At 51.9% G+C, this 21555-nt stretch overlaps 1 protein-coding gene across 1 annotated transcript in view; it reads right to left on the reverse strand.

The window, feature by feature from the left end:
• Nucleotides 1-3271: 3271 nt before the first annotated feature.
• The window catches only part of LOC139251259 (uncharacterized), a 94412-nt gene continuing 76128 nt past the window's right edge, over nt 3272-21555 (reverse strand). Inside the window, exons 9-14 of the mRNA XM_070873229.1 lie at nt 20168-20203; nt 18545-18586; nt 17143-17178; nt 15223-15294; nt 12087-12129; nt 3272-3419 (exon numbers count right to left, since the gene is read on the reverse strand). Coding sequence (XP_070729330.1) covers nt 3380-3419; nt 12087-12129; nt 15223-15294; nt 17143-17178; nt 18545-18586; nt 20168-20203 — 269 coding nt within the window. The 3' untranslated portion in view covers nt 3272-3379. The remainder of the gene's footprint in view (nt 3420-12086; nt 12130-15222; nt 15295-17142; nt 17179-18544; nt 18587-20167; nt 20204-21555) is intronic.

The following is a 21555-nucleotide window of genomic DNA, read 5'->3' on the forward strand; positions in this document are numbered from 1 at the left end:
AGGGAGCACTGCACTGTCGGAGGGGCAGTACTGAGGGAGTGCTGCACTGTCGGAGGGGCAGTGGGATGATGAAAGAGAGACACAGAACGTGTTCTAACCGTAAAAGAAAATTGCTTTTATTGTACGTCACACCCAAAATTACAGACACAAGATGCCAGGGGGAAATCTTCGAGGAACACTCCCACTCCCACTGGGGTACAGTCCCACACACACTGACTCTCACTGGGGTACAGGTCCCACACACACTGACTCTCACTAGGGTACAGTCACACACACACTGACTCTCACTGGGGTACAGTCACACACACACTGACTCTCACTGGGGTACGGGTCCCACACACACTGACTCTCACTAGGGTACAGTCACACACACACTGACTCTCACTGGGGTACAGTCACACACACACTGACTCTCACTGGGGTACAGTCCCACACACACTGACTCTCACTGGGGTACGGGTCCCACACACACTGACTCTCACTGGGGTACGGGTCCCACACACACTGACTCTCACTGGGGTACGGGTCCCACACACACTGACTCTCACTGGGGTACAGGTCCCACACACACTGATTCTCACTGGGGTATGGGTCCCACACACACTGACTCTCACTGGGGTATGGGTCCCACACACACTGACTCTCACTGGGGTACAGTCCCACACACACTGACTCTCACTGGGGTACAGTTCCACACACACTGACTCTCACTGGGGTACAGTCCCACACACACAGACTCTCACTGGGGTACGGGTCCCACACACACTGACTCTCACTGGGGTACAGTCCCACACACACTGACTCTCACTGGGGTACAGTCCCTCACACACTGACTCTCACTGGGGTATGGGTCGCACACACACTGACTCTCACTGGGGTACGGGTCCCACACACACTGACTCTCACTGGGGTACAGTCCCACACACACTGACTCTCACTGGGGTACAGTCTCACACACACTGACTCTCACTGGGGTATGGGTCCCACACACACTGACTCTCACTGGGGTACAGTCCCACACACACTGACTCTCACTGGGGTATGGGTCCCACACACACACTGACTCTCACTGGGGTACGGGTCCCACACACACTGACTCTCACTGGGGTACAGTCCCACACACACTGACTCTCACTGGGGTACAGTCCCACACACACTGACTCTCACTGGGGTACGGGTCCCACACACACTGACTCTCACTGGGGTACAGTCCCACACACACTGACTCACTGGGGTACGGGTCCCACACACACACTGACTCTCACTGGGGTTCGGGACCCACACACACTGACTCTCACTGGGGTACGGGTCCCACACACACTGACTCTCACTGGAGTACAGTCCCACACACACTGACTCTCACTGGGGTACAGTCCCACACACACTGACTCTCACTGGAGTACGGGTCCCACACACACTGACTCTCACTGGGGTACAGTCCCACACACACTGACTCTCACTGGGTACGGGTCCCACACACACTGACTCTCACTGGGGTACAGTCCCACACACACGGACTCTCACTGGGGTACGGGTCCCACACAAACTGACTCTCACTGGGGTACGGGTCGCCCACACACTGACTCTCACTGGGGTACGGGCCCCACACACACTGACTCTTACTGGGGTACGGGTTCCACACACACTGACTCTCACTGGGGTAAGGGTCCCACACACACTGACTCTCACTGGGGTACGGGTCCCACACACACTGACTCTCACTGGGGTACGGGTCCCACACACACTGACTCTCACTGGGGTACAGTCCCACACACACTGACTCTCACTGGGGTACAGGTCCCACACACACTGACTCTCACTGGGGTACAGTCCCACACACACTGACTCTCACTGGGGTACAGTCCGACACACACTGACTCTCACTGGGGTACGGGTCCCACACACACTGACTCTCACTGGGGTACAGGTCCCACACACACTGACTCTCACTGGGGTACAGTCCCACACACACTGACTCTCACTGGGGTACAGTCACACACACACTGACTCTCACTGGGGTACAGTCCCACACACACTGACTCTCACTGGGGTACGGGTCCCACACACACTGACTCTCACTGGGGTACAGTCCCACACACACTGACTCTCACTGGGGTACGGGTCCCACACACACTGACTCTCACTGGGGTACAGTCCCACACACACTGACTCTCACTGGGGTACGGGTCCCACACACACTGACTCTCACTGGGGTACAGTCCCACACACACTGACTCTCACTGGGGTACAGTCCCACACACACTGACTCTCACTGGGGTACGGGTCCCACACACACTGACTCTCACTGGGGTACAGTCCCACACACACTGACTCTCACTGGGGTACAGGTCCCACACACACTGACTCTCACTGGGGTACAGGTCCCACACACACTGACTCTCACTGGGGTACGGGTCCCACACACACTGAATCTCACTGGGGTACGGGTCCCACACACACTGACTCTCACTGGGGTACAGGTCCCACACACACTGACTCTCACTGGGGTACGGGTCCCACACACACTGAATCTCACTGGGGTACGGGTCCCACACACACTGACTCTCACTGGGGTACGGGTCCCACACACACTGACTCTCACTGGGGTACAGTCCCACACACACTGACTCTCACTGGGGTACGGGTCCCACACACACTGACTCTCACTGGGGTACAGTCCCACACACACTGACTCTCACTGGGGTACGGGTCCCACACACACTGAATCTCACTGGGGTACGGGTCCCACACACACTGACTCTCACTGGGGTACAGTCCCACACACACTGACTCTCACTGGGGTACAGGTCCCACACACACTGACTCTCACTGGGGTACGGGTCCCACACACACTGAATCTCACTGGGGTACGGGTCCCACACACACTGACTCTCACTGGGGTACAGTCCCACACACACTGACTCTCACTGGGGTACGGGTCCCACACACACTGACTCTCACTGGGGTACGGGTCCCACACACACTGACTCTCACTGGGGTACAGTCCCACACACACTGACTCTCACTGGGGTACAGTCCCACACACACTGACTCTCACTGGGGTACGGGTCCCACACACACTGACTCTCACTGGGGTATGGGTTCCTAAGACGCATCTATCTTTTGAGTAGGCCGAGAATGAAGCCTGGGACTATCCTAGTCTCTGAGGCTGAGGAAGGTGAGCAATAGGACACACCACAGGGTTTAAATATCGCGCATGCCGAGCACACGCGTGTACGTAACATGTGAACTGAGAAACGCCATCTATCGTGACTCTGCACGACTCTCCCGATCTCAAACCGTTTCATTCAACACAGTAACAACACATAGTCAACGACTCCCAAGTGCGGCCTTCGAGTGGTAGATTCTGCCTGTAGATTCACTGAGGGTTCACTGCGGTCAAAGTGTAACTCCTGGTACTTAATCGAGAGAGAGAGAGAGAGACACGCACAATTAGTTATCTAAAATTACCATCTTCAGAACACAGAGAATGGGACGAGAATTGCTGTTGGGCTTCAGTTGGTGCAGGAACTCAGTCGCTGGAGAAATACCACCAACGCTGTCTCCGCAAGATCCTGCAAATCCCCCGGGAGGACAGACGCACCAACGTTAGCGTCCTCGACCAGGCCCAACATCCCCAGCATCGAAGCACTGACCACACTCGACCAGCTCCGCTGGGCAGGGCCACATTGTCCGCATGTCCCCCAGACACGAGACTCCCCAAAGCGAGCGCTCTACTCGGAACTCCTTCACGGGCAAACGGGCCAAAGGTGGGCAGAGGAAACGTTACAAGGGACCACCCTCAAAGTCTCCCTGATAAAGTGCAACATCCCCACCCACACCTGGGAGTCCCTGGGCCCAAAGACCAGTCCGCCCGAAGTGGAGGGAGTGCATCCGGGAGGGCGCTGAGCACCTCGAGTCTCGTCGCCGAGAGCGTGCAGAAACCAAGCGCAGGCAGCGGAAGGAGCGTGCGGCAAACCAGTCCCACCCTCCCCTTCCCTCAACGTCTGTCTGTCCCACCCTCCCCTTCCCTCAACGTCTATCTGTCCCACCCTCCCCTTCCCTCAACGTCTATCTGTCCCACCCTCCCCTTCCCTCAACGTCTATCTGTCCCACCCTCCCCTTCCCTCAACGTCTATCTGTCCCACCCTCCCCTTCCCTCAACGTCTATCTGTCCCACCCTCCCCTTCCCTCAACGTCTATCTGTCCCACCCTCCCCTTCCCTCAACGTCTATCTGTCCCACCCTCCCCTTCCCTCAACGTCTATCTGTCCCACCCTTCCCTTCCCTCAACGTCTATCTGTCCCACCCTCCCCTTCCCTCAACGTCTGTCTGTCCCACCCTCCCCTTCCCTCAACGTCTATCTGTCCCACCCTCCCCCTTCCCTCAACGTCTATCTGTCCCACCCTCCCCTTCCCTCAACGTCTATCTGTCCCACCCTCCCCTTCCCTCAACGTCTATCTGTCCCACCCTCCCCTTCCCTCAACGTCTATCTGTCCCACCCTCCCCCTTCCCTCAACGTCTATCTGTCCCACCCTCCCCTTCCCTCAACGTCTATCTGTCCCACCCTCCCCTTCCCTCAACGTCTATCTGTCCCACCCTCCCCCTTCCCTCAACGTCTATCTGTCCCACCCTCCCCTTCCCTCAACGTCTATCTGTCCCACCCTCCCCTTCCCTCAACGTCTATCTGTCCCACCCTCCCCTTCCCTCAACGTCTATCTGTCCCACCCTCCCCTTCCCTCAACGTCTATCTGTCCCACCCTCCCCTTCCCTCAACGTCTATCTGTCCCACCCTCCCCCTTCCCTCAACGTCTATCTGTCCCACCCTCCCCTTCCCTCAACGTCTATCTGTCCCACCCTCCCCTTCCCTCAACGTCTATCTGTCCCACCCTCCCCTTCCCTCAACGTCTATCTGTCCCACCCTCCCCTTCCCTCAACGTCTATCTGTCCCACCCTCCCCTTCCCTCAACGTCTATCTGTCCCACCCTCCCCTTCCCTCAACGTCTATCTGTCCCACCCTCCCCTTCCCTCAACGTCTATCTGTCCCACCCTCCCCTTCCCTCAACGTCTATCTGTCTCACCCTCCCCTTCCCTCAACATCTATCTGTCCCACCCTCCCCTTCCCTCAACGTCTATCTGTCCCACCCTCCCCTTCCCTCAACGTCTATCTGTCCCACCCTCCCCTTCCCTCAACGTCTATCTGTCCCACCCTCCCCTTCCCTCAACATCTATCTGTCCCACCCTTCCCTTCCCTCAACGTCTATCTGTCCCACCCTCCCCTTCCCTCAACGTCTGTCTGTCCCACCCTCCCCCTTCCCTCAACGTCTATCTCTCCCACCCTCCCCTTCCCTCAACGTCTATCTGTCCCTCCCTCCCCTTCCCTCAACGTCTGTCTGTCCCACCCTCCCCTTCCCTCAACGTCTATCTGTCCCACCCTCCCCTTCCCTCAACGTCTATCTGTCCCACCCTCCCCTTCCCTCAACGTCTATCTGTCCCACCTGTGACAGGGACTGTGGTTCCCGTATTGGGCTGTTCAGTCACCTCAGGACTTGTGTTAAGAGTGGAGGCAAGTCTTCCTCGATTCCGAGGGACTGCCGAGGATGACAATAAACCCAGGCAGGGCAGAAATTTTAGTGCCTTGAAAATGTCTGCGCCCTCCTGCGTCCAGAAATTCTTCAATCGGTCGAAGAGCCGACAGGAGCATTAAATCAGACGGTGCACACCAGAACTGGGGAGGCGCGGGGCGCTAACGAAAACGGCGGGACTAAATTTAACCCCGCCCTTTGCGCACGCGGGGGAACTCCCAATCAGATCCCCCCGGGGAAAAGACGAGTCTTAAAGGGGCTGCACAGTAACGTCTCCGTTAAGGTTTTCGAAATCGCTTGTTTCCCAGCCGCGCTGTTGCGTGTGGTCTTCCGCTGCACACTCGGAGGCTCACGAGTTCGTGCTGTGTGTAAACCCTGCGCTGGCTGTGACCTCCGAGGGAACGTCGGAAAGTGTGAGGTCAGGCACTTTGGCGGAAAAAAAAATCAAAGAGCAAGTTATTATTTAAATGGAGAAAGATTACAAAGTGCTCAGTACAGCGGGACCTGGGGGTTACTTGTGCATGAAACACAAAAGGTTAGTATGCAGGTACAGCAAGTGATCAGGAAGGCCAATGGTATCCTGGCCTTTATTGCAAAGGGGATGGAGTATAAAAGCAGGGAAGTCTTGCACCAGTTATACAGGGTATTGGTGAGGCCACACCTGGAGTACTGCGTGCAGTTTTGGTTTCCATATTTACGAAAGGATATACTTTGCTTTGGAGGCAGTTCAGAGAAGGTTCACTCGGTTGATTCCGGGGATGAGGGGGTTGACTTATGAGGAAAGGTTGAGGAGGTTGGGCCTCTACTCATTGGAGTTCAGAAGAATGAGAGGTGATCTTATCGAAACGTATCAGATTATGAGGGGGCTTGACAAGGTGGATGCAGAGAGGATGTTTCCACTGATGGGGGAGACTAGAACTAGGGGGCATGGTCTTAGAATAAGGGGCCGCCCATTTAAAACTGAGCTGAGGAGGAATTTCTTCTCTCGGAGGGTTGTAAATCTGTGGAATTCTCTGCCCCAGAGAGCTGTGGAAGCCGGGACATTGAATATATTTAAGACAGAGATAGACAGTTGCTTAACTGATAAGGGGGCGGGCAGGGAAGTGGAGCTGAGTCCATGATCGGATCAGCCATGATGGTATTAAATGGCGGAGCAGGCTCGAGGGGCCGAATGGCTGACTCCTGCTCCTATTTCTTATGTTCCTCGTCCCTTTATGTGGCCGGCAGTTAACGAAAGTCTGCACCGGTTCTGATGTCAGGATCGGGGCGATTGTCAGTAGCCACGGCGCGAGTGGTTTGTGCCCCGGCTGAGCCTGTGACGGATTTTCCGTCGGGGTGTTAAACGCCACGCTCCCAGTCGGTAAGCTCTAACCTCTGGCAATCGAACTGAGGCACCGAAAATTCAGCCCATAGCGTTCAAAAGGGAAGGAAGTAATTGCGAAACCCTTTGAGTAATCTCTGGTTACGCCCCAGCTGGAGTACTGTGTCACAATTCTGGGCCCCGCACCCGACAGGAAGGATGTCACGGCCTTGGAGGAGATTAACTAGAATGGTCCCGGGGATGAGGGGAGACTGGAGAAGCAGGGGTTATTCTCCTTGGAGCAGATTTGGATTTGAATACAGGGAGTATGATTAAGAAGTTTGCAGATGACACTAAAATTGGCTGTGTGGTTGATAATGAAGAGGAAAGTCACGGGCTGCAGGAGGATATCAATCTACTGGTCAGGTGGGCAGAGCAGTGGCAAATGGAGTTTAATTCAGAGAAGTGTGAGATGATGCACTTTGGGAGGGATAATAAGGAAAGGGTATACACATTAAGCGGTAGGCCACTTAAGAGTGTCGATGAACAAAGAGACCTTGGAGTGCTTGTCCACACATCCCTGGAAGTAGCAGGCCAGGAGGAGAAGGTGGTTAAGAAGGCATACGGAATGCTTGCCTTTATTGGCCGAGGCATGGAATTTAAGAGCAGGGGAGGTTACGCTTAAATTGTATAATACTTTGGTTAGGCCACAGCTGGAGTACTGCGTGCAGTTCTGGTCGCCGTATTATAGGAAGGACGTGATCGCACTAGAGAGGGTGCACAGGAGATGTACGAGGATGCTGCCTGGAATGGAGAATCTTAGCTATGAGGACAGATTGGATAGGCTGGGTTTGTTCTCATTGGAACAGAGGAGGCTGAGAGGAGACCTCATTGAGGTGTACAATATATTGAGGGGCCGGGACACAGTGAATAGTAAGGGTCTATTTCCATTGGTGGAGGGGGCTATTATGAGGGGGCATTGTTTTAAGGTGGTTGGTGGAAGGTTTAGAGGGGATTTGAGGGGGGGCTTCTTTACGCAGAGGGTTGTGGGGATCTGGAACTCGCTGCCTGGAAGAGTGGTGGATGCAGAAACCCTCACCACTTTTAAGAGATGGTTGGATGGGCACTTAAAGTGCAGTAACCTGCAGGGTTACGGACCTAGAGCTGGTAATTGGGATTAGACTGGATGACCTTTTGTTGGTCGGAGCAGATATAATGGTAAACATAGAAACATAGAAAATAGGTGCAGGAGTACGCCATTCGGCCCTTCAAGCCTGCACCACAATTCAATATGATCATGGCTGATCATTCCCCTCAGTACCCCATTCCTGCTCTCTCTCCATACCCCTTGATCCCTTTAGCCGTAAGGGCCACATCTAACTCCCTTTTGAATATATCTAACGAACTGGCCTCAACAACTCTCTGTGGTAGAGAATTCCACAGGTTCACAATTCTCTGAGTGAAGAAGTTTCTCCTCATCTCGGTCCTAAATGGCTTACCCCTTATCCTTAGACTGTGACCCCTGGTTCTGGACTTCCCCAACATCGGGAACATTCTTCCTGCATCCAACCTGTCCAGTCCCGTCAGAATTTTATATGTTTCTATGAGATCCCCTCTCATCCTTCTAAACTCCAGTGTATAAAGGCCCAGTCGATCCAGTCTCTCCTCATATGTCAGTCCTGCCATCCCGGGAATCAGTCTGGTGAACCTTCGCTGCACTCCCTCAATAGCAAGAACGTCCTTCCTCAGATTAGGAGACCAAAACTGAACACAATATTCCAGGTGTGGCCTCACCAAGGCCCTGTACAACTGCAGTAAGACCTCCCTGCTCCTATACTCAAATCCTCTCGCTATGAAGGCCAACATACCATTTGCCTTCTTCACCACCTGCTGTACCTGCATGCCTACTTTCAATGACTGATGTACCATGACACCCAGGTCTCGTTACACCTCCCCTTTTCCTAATCTGTCACCATCCAGATAATATTCTGCCTTCGTGTTTTTACCACCAAAGTGGATAATCTCACATTTATCCACATTATACTGCATCTGCCATGCATTTGCCCACTCACCTAACCTGTCCAAGTCACCCTGCAGCCTCTTAGCATCCTCCTCACAGCTCACACCGCCACCCAGCTTAGTGTCATCTGCAAACTTGGAGATATTACACTCAATTTCTTCATCTTAATCATTAATGTATATTGTAAATAGCCGGGGTCCCAGCACTGAGCCCTGCGGCACCCCACTAGTCACTGCCTGCCATTCTGAAAAGGACCCGTTTATCCCGACTCTCTGCTTCCTGTCTGCCAACCAGTTCTCTATCCACGTCAGTACATTACCCCCAATACCATGTGCTTTAATTTTGCACACTAATCTCTTGTGTGGGATCTTGTCAAAAGCCCTTTGAAAGTCCAAATACACTACATCCACTGGTTCTCCCTTGTCCACTCTACTAGTTACATCCTCAAAAAATTCCAGAAGATTTGTCAAGCATGATTTCCCTTTCATAAATCCATGCTGACTTGGACCGATCCTGTCACTGCTTTCCAAATGCGCTACTATTTCATCTTTAATAATTGGTTCCAACATTTTCCCCACAACTGATGTCAGGCTAACCGGTCTATAATTACCCGTTTTCTCTCTCCCTCCTTTTTTAAAAAGTGGTGTTACATTAGCTACCCTCCAGTCCATAGGAACTGATCCAGAGTCAATAGACTGTTGGAAAATGATCACCAATGCATCCACTATTTCTAGGGCCACTCCCTTAAGTACTCTGGGATGCAGACTATCAGGCCCCGGGGATTTATCGGCCTTCAATCCCATCAATTTCCCCAACACAATTTCCCGCCTAATAAGGATATCCTTCAGTTCCTCCTTCTCACTGGACCCTCGGTTCCCTAGTATTTCCAGAAGGTTATTTGTGTCTTCCTTCGTGAAGACAGAACCAAAGTATTTGTTTAACTGGTCTGTCATTTCTTTGTTCCCCATTATAAATTCACCTGATTCTGACTGCAAGGAATCTACGTTTGTCTTCATAATCCTTTTCTCTTCACATATCTATGGAAGCTTTTGCAGTCAGTTTTTATATTCCCAGCAAGCTTCCTCTCATATTCTATTTTCCCCCTCCTAATTAAACCCTTTGTCCTTCTCTGCTGTATTACAAATTTCTCCCAGTCCTCAGGTTTGCTGCTTTTTCTGGCCAATTTATATGCCTCTTCCCTGGATTTAACACTATCCCTAATTTCCCTTGTTAGCCATGGTTGAGCCACCTTCCCCATTTTATTTTTACTCCAGACAGGGATGTACAATTGTTGACATTCATCCATGTGATCTTTAAATGTTTGCCATTACCTATCCACCGTCAACCCTTTAAGTATCACTCGCCAGTCTATTCTAGCCAATTCACGTCTCATACCATCGAAGTTACCTTTCCTTAAGTTCAGGACCCTAGTCTCTGACTTAACCGTGTCACTCTCCATCTTAATCAAGGGATAAGGGGTAAGCCATTTAGGACCGAGATGAGGAGAAACTTCTTCACTCAGAGAGTTGTGAACCTGTGGAATTCTCTACCACAGAGAGTACTGCAGGGAATCGAATACGGCCAGGGTGATCTCCTGGACTAGTGTCGATCGCCTGGATGGGTCGGAGAGGAATTTTCCCAGATTTTTTCTCCCTGTATTGTCCTGGGTTTTTAATCTGGTTTTTCCCTCTCCCAGGAGATCACATGGCTCCGGTTGGGGTGGAGTGGAGAATGATTCAGTATAAGGGGGTGTTACAGTTGTGTGAGGCGGACTGGTTGGGCTGGGTGCTCTTTGCCTTTCCGTCATTGTTCATAGGTTTATATGTAACCTTCAGGGCTGCTGACCGAGGGCCGTGTGTCTCTGTGTCGGCCGGGGCGGACACGATGGGCCGGAATGGCCTCCTTCTGCGCTGTAAATTTCTCTGTTTCTATGTTAAGGGGCGATTTAATAGAGGTGCTAATTAGCATGAAGGAGACACTGTTTCTAATGGCAGTAGGGTCGGTAACCATAAGAACATAAGAAATAGGAGCAGGAGTTGGCCATTCGGCCCCTCGAGCCTGCTCCGCCATTTAATACCATCATGGCTGATCCCATCATGGACTCAGCTCCACTTTCCCGCCCGATCCCCATATCCCTTAATTCTTTTCGTTCCCCAAAATTTATCGACCTCGGCCTTGAATATACTCAACGACTGAGCCCCCACAGCCCTCTGGGGCAGAGAATTCCAAAGATTCACCACCCCTCCGAGTGAAGAAATTCCTCCTCATCTCAGTCCTCAATGGCCGACCCCTTATCCTGAGACTGTGTGACCCCTGGTTCTAGACTCCCCAGCCCGGGGGGTAAGAGGGCGAGAGTGTGGGGTGTCACATAGTGTGTGTGTGGTTAAAGAGCAGAGGTCGGGACAGGCGAGGAGCGGGAGGGACTGCCTATGATGATGAGGAAAGAGGGGGACAGTGTGGGTATCACCCAGTGTGTGTGTTTAAGGAGGGCGGAGTGAAGGTCCCTCCGACAGTGCGGCGCTCCCTCAATACCGCCCCTCCGACAGTGCGGTGCTCCCTCAGTACTGCCCCTCCGACAGTGCGGTGCTCCCTCAGTACTGCCCCTCCGACAGTGCGGTGCTCCCTCAGTACTGCCCCTCCGACAGTGCGGCACTCCCTCAGTACTGCCCCTCCGACAGTGCGGAGCTCCCTCAGTACTGCCCCTCCGACAGTGCGGTGCTCCCTCAGTACGGCCCCTCCGACTGTGCGGCACTCCCTCAGTACTGCCCCTCTGACAGTGCGGCGCTCCCTCAGTACTGCCCCTCCGACAGTGCGGTGCTCCCTCAGTACTGCCCCTCCGACAGTGCGGCACTCCCTCAGTACTGCCCCTCCGACAGTGCGGCACTCCCTCAGTACTGCCCCTCCGACAGTGCGGTGCTCCCTCAGTACTGCCCCTCCGACAGTGCGGCACTCCCTCAGTACTGCCCCTCCGACAGTGCGAAGCTCCCTCAGTACTGCCCTTCCGACAGTGCGGCACTCCCTCAGTACTGCCCCTCCGACAGTGCGGCACTCCCTCAGTAGAGATGGGATGTACGAACGACATTACGAGATACAGACACACACACTCACATACCCACTGACACACACTCACAGTGACACACACACTCACACACACAAACACACATGGAACAGATCTAATTTACCTATTTTGATCAGTCGGATAGAATTTCTTCAGCAACAAAACCACTGGAAATAGAACAGAAATCTGAAGTGAGGAAAGTCATTAACGCAGGGAAAGTTTGCAATGTGGCAAGAATTCCTGTCTCACCCCCTGTCGCCCTCTCTCTCGCTGTCACAATATTTCTCTGTCTCAATTCATCCATTTTATGCTCAGGTCTTCTCTGAACCTTCCTTCCTAGTACTCCCGCAGCTCCAAACTCTCCCCATTATAGACATTCTCTCTCCTCCATGTCCCACCCACTAACCCAGGTATATGGAGACCAGAACTGTGCACAGTGCTCCAAGTGTGGTCTAACCCAGGTATATGGAGACCAGAACTGTGCACAGTGCTCCAAGTGTGATCTAACCCAGGTATATGGAGACCAGAACTGTGCACAGTGCTCCAAGTGTGGTCTAACCAAGGTATATGGAGACCAGAACTGTGCACAGTGCTCCAAGTGTGGTCTAACCCAGGTATATGGAGACCAGAACTGTGCACGGTGCTCCAAGTGTGGTCTAATCCAGGTATATGGAGACCAGAACTGTACACAGTGCTCCCAGTGTGGTCTAACCCAGGTATATGGAGACCAGAACTGTGCACAGTGCTCCCAGTGTGGTCTAACCCAGGTATATGGAGACCAGAACTGTGCACAGTGCTCCCAGTGTGGTCTAACCCAGGTATATGGAGACCAGAACTGTGCACGGTGCTCCAAGTGTGGTCTAACCCAAGGTATATGGAGACCAGAACTGTGCACAGTGCTCTAGGTGTGGTCTAACCCAGGTATATGGAGACCAGAATTGTGCACGGTGCTCCAAGTGTGGTCTAACCCAGGTATATGGAGACCAGAACTGTGCACAGTGCTCCTAGTGTGGTGTAACCCAGGTATATGGAGACCAGAACAGTGCACAGTGCTCCCAGTGTGGTCTAACCCAGGTATATGGAGACCAGAACTGTGCACAGTGCTCCAAGTGTGGTCTAACCCAGGTATATGGAGACCAGAACTGTGCACAGTGCTCCAAGTGTGGTCTAACCCAGGTATATGGAGATCAGAACTGTGCGCGGTGCTCCAAGTGTGGTCTAACCCAGGTATATGGAGACCAGAACTGTACACAGTGCTCCCAGTGTGGTCTAACCCAGGTATATGGAGACCAGAACTGTGCACAGTGCTCCCAGTGTGCTCTAACCCAGGTTTATGGAGACCAGAACTGTGCACAGTGCTCCCAGTGTGGTCTAACCCAGGTATATGGAGACCAGAACTGTGCACGGTGCTCCAAGTGTGGTCTAACCCAGGTATATGGAGACCAGAACTGTGCACAGTGCTCCTAGTGTGGTGTAACCCAGGTATATGGAGACCAGAACTGTGCACAGTGCTCCCAGTGTGGTCTAACCCAGGTATATGGAGACCAGAACTGTGCACAGTGCTCCAAGTGTGGTCTAACCCAGGTATATGGAGACCAGAACTGTGCACAGTGCTCCAAGTGTGGTCTAACCCAGGTATATGGAGATCAGAACTGTGCGCGGTGCTCCAAGTGTGGTCTAACCCAGGTATATGGAGACCAGAACTGTGCACAGTGCTCCAAGTGTGGTCTAACCCAGGTATATGGAGACCAGAACTGTGCACAGTGCTCCCAGTGTGGTCTAATCCAGGTATTTGGAGACCAGAACTGTGCACAGTGCTCCAAGTGTGGTCTAACCCAGGTATATGGAGACCAGAACTGTGCACAGTGCTCCAAGTGTGGTCTAACCCAGGTATATGGAGACCAGAACTGTGCACAGTGCTCCCAGTGTGGTCTCACCCTGGTATATGGAGACCAGAACTGTGCACAGTGCTCCAAGTGTGGTCTAACCCAGGTATATGGAGACCAGAACTGTGCACAGTGCTCCAAGTGTGGTCTAACCCAGGTATATGGAGACCAGAACTGTGCACAGTGCTCCCAGTGTGGTCTAACCCAGGTATATGGAGACCAGAACTGTGCACAGTGCTCCAAGTGTGGTCTAACCTAGGTATATGGAGACCAGAACTGTGCACAGTGCTCCAAGTGTGGTCTAACCCACGTATATGGAGATCAGAACTGTGCGCGGTGCTCCAAGTGTGGTCTAACCCAGGTATATGGAGACCAGAACTGTGCACAGTGCTCCAAGTGTGGTCTAACCCAGGTATATGGAGACCAGAACTGTACACAGTGCTCCCAGTTAGGTCTAACCCAGGTATATGGAGACCAGAACTGTGCACAGTGCTCCTAGTGTGGTGTAACCCAGGTATATGGAGACCAGAACTGTGCACAGTGCTCCCAGTGTGGTCTAACCCAGGTATATGGAGACCAGAACTGTGCACAGTGCTCCAAGTGTGGTCTAACCCAGGTATATGGAGACCAGAACTGTGCACAGTGCTCCAAGTGTGGTCTAACCCAGGTATATGGAGACCAGAACTGTGCACAGTGCTCCCAGTGTGGTCTAATCCAGGTATTTGGAGACCAGAACTGTGCACAGTGCTCCAAGTGTGGTCTAACCCAGGTATATGGAGACCAGAACTGTGCACAGTGCTCCAAGTGTGGTCTAACCCAGGTATATGGAGACCAGAACTGTGCACAGTGCTCCCAGTGTGGTCTCACCCTGGTATATGGAGACCAGAACTGTGCACAGTGCTCCAAGTGTGGTCTAACCCAGGTATATGGAGACCAGAACTGTGCACAGTGCTCCAAGTGTGGTCTAACCCAGGTATATGGAGACCAGAACTGTGCACAGTGCTCCCAGTGTGGTCTCACCCTGGTATATGGAGACCAGAACTGTGTACAGTGCTCCAAGTGTGGTCTAACCCAGGTATATGGAGACCAGAACTGTGCACGGTGCTCCAAGTGTGGTCTAACCCAGGTATATGGAGACCAGAACTGTGCACGGTGCTCCAAGTGTGGTCTAACCCAGGTATATGGAGACCAGAACTGTGCACGGTGCTCCAAGTATGGTCTAACCTTCTTGTTATTGTCCTATATTCACGTTGATGTCTCAATGTTTGCGTGTGTTAATCTTTGAACTTATTTTGTTTTGAGAAGAAGACGCCTTCATCCCTTCCTTCCTCGTGATGGTTACTCAGAGCTACGGTGCATGAGTTGAACACCTACCCATGATCACCAACAGGATGCCAATTGGCAATAAGATGGCCAAGATGATTAGTAAACGCTGGCGTTGCTGATCTGGGTATAGAGCAAAAAACAAGCTTCAAACGTGAACAGAATTCACCACTAGAGACAGGTTAGCATCATCCCAAATACATTAAACAACAAATTGTATTAAGAACATCAGAAATAGGAGCAGGAGTGGGCCATTCGGCCCCTCGAGCCTGCTCCGCCATTTAATACGATCATGGCTGATCCGATCATGGACTCAGCTCCACTTCCCTGCCCGCCCCCTTATCCCCTTATCGGTTAAGAAACTGTCTATCTCTGTCTTAAATATATTCAATGTCCCGGCTTCCACAGCTCTCTGAGGCAGAGAATTCCACAGATTTACAACCCTCTGAGAGAAGAAATTCCTCCTCATCTCAGTTTTAAATGGGCGGCCCCTTATTCTAAGACCATGCCCCCTAGTTCTAGTCTCCCCCATCAGTGGGAACATCCTCTCTGCATCCACCTTGTCCAGCCCCCTCATAATCTGATACGTTTCGATAAGATCACCTCTCATTCTTCTGAATTCCAATGAGTAGAGGCCCAACCTCCTCAACCTTTCCTCATAAGTCAACCCCCTCATCCCCGGAATCAACCGAGTGAACCTTCAAACATTGGTTGGAGCACGGCTTGGTGAAAGCGTCCTTTAAGTAGCAAGTCTTATGACCTGGGATGAGAGGGATGTCCGAAGATGAGAGATTGTGTACAATGGGCCTCGACTCTCTAGAGTTCAGAAGAATGAGAGGTGATCTTATTGAAACGTATAAGAGTCTGAGGGGACTTGACAGGGTGGATGCAGAGAGGATGTTTGTCCCTCGTGGGGGAGACTAGAACTAGGGGGCACAGTCTCAGATTAAGGAGTTGCCCATTTAAAACTGAGATGAGGAGGAATTTCTTCTCTCAGAGGGTTGTAAATCTGTGGAATTCTCTGCCTCAGAGAGCTGTGGAAGCTCAGTCGTTGAGTGGCTCAGTGTGGAGCACATTCGCTTCAGAGTCATAATGTTTTGGGTTCAAGTCCCACTCCAGGGATTTGAGCACAAAACAATCCAGGCTGACACTCCCAGTGCAGTGCCGAGGGAGCGCCGCACTGTCGGAGGGGCAGTACTGAGGGAGTGCCGCACTGTCGGAGAGGCAGTACTGAGGGAGTGCAGCACTGTCGGAGGGGCAGTACTGAGGGAACGCCGCACTGTTGGAGGGGCAGTACTGAGGGAACGCCGCACTGTCGGAGGGGCAGTACTGAGGGAGTGCCGCACTGTCGGAGGGGCAGTACTGAGGGAGTGCCGCACTGTCGGAGGGGCAGTACTGAGGGAGTGCCGCACTGTCGGAGGGGCAGTACTGAGGGAGTGCCGCACTGTTGGAGGGGCAGTACTGAGGGAGCACTGCACTGTCGGAGGGGCAGTACTGAGGGAGTGCCGCACTGTCGGAGGGGCGGTACTGAGGGAGTGCCGCACTGTTGGAGGGGCGGTACTGAGGGAGCGCCGCACTGTCGGAGGGGCGGTACTGAGGGAGCACCGCACTGTCGGAGGGGCCGTCTTTGGGATGAGACATTAAACCGAGTCTGCCCTCTCAGGTGGATGTAAAAGATCCCAGGGCCACTATTTGGAAGAAGAGCAGGGGGAGTTCTCCCCGGTGTCCTGGGGCCAATATTTATCCCTCAACCAACATCACTAACACACATGATCCGGGTCATTTTCATATCGCTGTGTGTGGGATCTTGCTGTGCACAAATTGGCGTTTCCCACATTACAACAGTGAGCACACTCCAAAAAGTACTTCATTGTCTGTGAAGCTTTTTGGAACGTCCGGTGGTTGTGATATATACAAACTGAGGGGGACTGAGAAGAGGGACAAAGTGTTTACAAGTTTAGATCAATTTACCTTCTTCCAATATCTCAGGAACATCTGCATTTGTCTCTGAAAGTTAAACAGTGAGAAGGTTCATCATCCTCCTGTAACAATTTATCACCAACAGCACGAACTCCCCGATCACTGACCCTACCCACCCAGTCAATCCCCCGCACAACCCATGTACACTCTCCCTATCACAGACCCTACCCACCCAGTCAATCCCTCCCACAGCCCATGTACACTCTCCCTATCACAGACCCTACCCACCCAGTCAATCCCTCCCACAGCCCATGTACCATGTACACTCTCCCTATCACAGACCCTACCCACCCAGTCAATTCCTCCCACAGCCCATGTACACTCTCCCTATCACAGACTGTAGAAACATAGACAATAGGTGCAGGAGTAGGCCATTCGGCCCTTCGAGCCTGCACCACCATTCAATATGATCCTGGCTGATCATTCACCTCAGTACTCCATTCCTGCTTTCTCTCCATGCCCCTTGATCCCTTTAGCCGTAAGGGCCACATCTAACTCCCTTTTGAATATATCCAACGAACTGGCCTCAACAACTTTCTGTGGTAGAGAATTCCACAGGTTCACAATTCTCTGAGTGAAGAAGTTTCTCCTCATCTCGGTCCTAAATGGCTTACCCCTTATCCTTAGACTGTGACCCCTGGTTCTGGACTTCCCCAACATCGGGAACATTCTTCCTGCATCTAACCTGTCCAGTCCCGTCAGAATTTTATATGTTTCTATGAGATCCCCTCTCATTCTTCTAAACTTCAGTGAATACAGGCCAAGTCGATCCAGTCTTTCTTGATAGGTCAGTCCTGCCATCCCGGGAATCAGTCTGGTGAACCTTCGCTGCACTCCCTCAATATCAAGAATGTCCTTCCTCAGATTAGGAGACCAAAACTGAACACAATATTCCAGGTGAGGCCTCACCAAGGCCCTGTACAGCTGCAGTAAGACCTCCCTGCTCCTATACTCAAATCCCCTCGCTATGAAGGCCAACATACCATTTGCCTTCTTCACTGCCTGCTGTACCTGCATGGCCAACTTTCAATGACTGATGTACCATGACACCCAGGTCTCGTTGCACCTCCCCTTTTCCTAATCTGTCACCATTCAGATAATATTCTACCTTCCTGTTTTTGCCACCAAAGTGGATAACCTCACATTTATCCACATTATACTGCATCTGCCATGTATTTGCCCCACTCACCTAACCTGTCCAAGTCACCCTGCAGCCTCTTAGCATCCTCCTCACAACTCACACTGCCACCCAGCTTAGTGTCATCCGCAAACTTGGAGATATTACACTCAATCCCCTCCCACAGCCCCTGGACTCGTTCCCCTCAGGGAGTTGAGGGGTTGAGTTTGTTGGGCCCACAGATGGGTCATCTCCCCAGATTAAATGTCCACGTACCTATCCCATATTCCACCTCACTATCCACGTCCGCCTTTGGAGCTGTGACAGGAAAAAACAGGGGTGTGATTATAATCAAACTAGACAGAGACCAGTCGCGTATTACGCCAAGACATTACTGCACCGCGTGTATGACCAGACCGACGCGCAATGTAGCTGGCCCGAGACCAAACCCAACATTCACCCTTGCCCACCAACGGTCTTCCTACTTGAAGCCCACCACAGCAAATCCCACCGACAATCGGGTGGGCAGACTGTCGGTTTGTTACACAGTGTCCCATCAAACACTCCCAGGGCAGGTACAGAGGGTTAGATACAGAGTAAAGCTCCCTCTACACTGTCCCATCAAACACTCCCAGGACAGGTACAGGGGGTTAGATACAGAGTAAAGCTCCCTCTACACTGTCCCATCAAACACTCCCGGGGCAGGTACAGGGGGTTAGATACAGAGTAAAGCTCCCTCTACACTGTCCCATCAAACACTCCCGGGGCAGGTACAGAGGGTTAGATACAGAGTAAAGCTCCCTCTACACTGTCCCATCAAACACTCCCAGGGCAGGTACAGGGGGTTAGATACAGAGTAAAGCTCCCTCTACACTGTCCCATCAAACACTCCCAGGGCAGGTACACGGGGTTAGATACAGAGTAAAGCTCCCTCTACACTGTCCCATCAAACACTCCCAGGGCAGGTACAGGGGGTTAGATACAGAGTAAAGCTCCCTCTACACTGTCCCATCAAACACTCCCAGGGCAGGTACACGGGGTTAGATACAGAGTAAAGCTCCCTCTACACTGTCCCATCAAACACTCCCAGGGCAGGTACAGTGGGTTAGATACAGAGTAAAGCTCCCTCTACACTGTCCCATCACACACTCCCGGGGCAGGTACAGGGGGTTAGATACAGAGTAAAGCTCCCTCTACACTGTCCCATCAAACACTCCCAGGGCAGGTACAGGGGGTTAGATACAGAGTAAAGCTCCCTCTACACTGTCCCATCAAACACTCCCAGGGCAGGTACAGGGGGTTAGATACAGAGTAAAGCTCCCTCTACACTGTCCCATCAAACACTCCCAGGGCAGGTACACGGGGTTAGATACAGAGTAAAGCTCCGTCTACACTGTCCCATCAAACACTCTCAGGGCAGGTACAGGGGGTTAGATACAGAGTAAAGCTCCCTCTACACTGTCCCCATCAAACACTCCCAGGGCAGGTACACGGGGTTAGATACAGAGTAAAGCTCCCTCTACACTGTCCCATCAAACACTCCCAGGGCAGGTACAGCACGGGGTTAGATACAGAGTAAAGCTCCCTCTACACTGTCCCATCAAACACTCCCAGGGCAGGTACAGGGGGTTAGATACAGAGTAAAGCTCCGTCTACACTATCCCAGTGAGTCACCATGTTTGGGATAGCTTTGTGCTGCACACTCTTGGTTTTGTGTCTAAACGCTTTAAACATTCCCGGTGGGACCTTTACACCCAGGAGGAGTCGGAAACCTGTTGTGTGTTCCCGGGCAGGGCCTGAGTCGCGGGCCGCGATGGTGCAAGCTCACAGTGTCAGGGAGCGAGAGAGGGTAGGGTCCAGGGACTCACACTGATACCCCACACTGACATTAAACCCTACCGTCGAGAACGTCTCCAGAACCATCCATGTCTGGCACTGGAATGAAGCAAAAGAGACGGACATCAGCAGGTTAAATCGATGTCTGACACACACACACTCACACTCACACACTCACACTCACACACACACACTCACAAACTCTCACACTCACACACTCACACACTCACACTCACACACTCACACTCACAAACTCTCACACTCACACACTCACACACTCACACTCACACACACACACTCACACTCACAAACTCTCACACTTACACACTCACACTCACACACACACACTCACACTCACAAACTCTCACACTCACACACTCACACACTCACACTCACACACACACACTCACACTCACAAACTCTCACACTCACACACACACACACACACACACACACACTCACAAACTCTCACACTCACACACACACTCACACTCACACTCACACACACACACACACTCACACTCACACACTCTCACACACTCACACACACACACTCACATTTTGTAATCTTTCCCCATTTAAATAATAATTTGCTTTTATATTTTTCCTGCCAAAGTGTATGACCTCACATTTTCCCACATTATACTCCATCTGCCAAATTTTTGCCCACTCACTTAGTCTGTCTATATCCCTTTGCAGATTTTTTGTGTCCTCCTCACAACTTGCTTTCCCATCCATCTTTGTATCGTCAGTAAACTTGTCTACGTTACACTCGGTCCCTTCATCCAAATCATTAATATAGATTGTAAATAGTTGAGGTCCCAGCACTGATCCCTGCGGCACCCCACTAGTTACTGATTGCCAACCAGAGAATGAACCATTTATCCCGACTCTCTGTTCTCTGTTAGTTAGCCAATCCTCTATCCATGTTAATATATTACCCCCAACCCCGTGAACTTTTATCTTGTGCAGTAACCTTTCATGTGGCACCTTGTCAAATGCCTTCTGGAAATCCAAATACACCACATCCACTGGTTCCCCTTTATCCGCCCTGTTCGTTACATCCTCAAAGAACTCCAGCAAATTTGTCAAACATGACTTCCCCTTCATAAATCCATGCTGACTCTGCCTGACTGAATTTTGCTTTTCCAAATGTCCTGCTACTGCTTCTTTAATACTGGACTCCAACATTTTCACAACCACAGATGTTAGGCTAACTGGTCTATAGTTTCCTGCTTTTTGTCTGTCTTCTTTTTTAAATAGGGGCGTTATATTTGCAGTTTTCCAATCTGCTGGGACCTCCCCAGAATCTAGGAAATTTTGGTAAATTACAACCAATGCATCCACAATCCCTGCCTCTACTTCTCAAGACCCGAGGATGCAAGCCATCAGGTCCAGGGGATTTAGCCGCCTTTAGTCCCATTATTTTACTGAGTATGACTTCATTAGTG

The sequence above is a fragment of the Pristiophorus japonicus genome, unplaced genomic scaffold (genome assembly GCF_044704955.1).
Source record: "Pristiophorus japonicus isolate sPriJap1 unplaced genomic scaffold, sPriJap1.hap1 HAP1_SCAFFOLD_428, whole genome shotgun sequence".
Taxonomy (NCBI): domain Eukaryota; kingdom Metazoa; phylum Chordata; class Chondrichthyes; family Pristiophoridae; genus Pristiophorus; species Pristiophorus japonicus.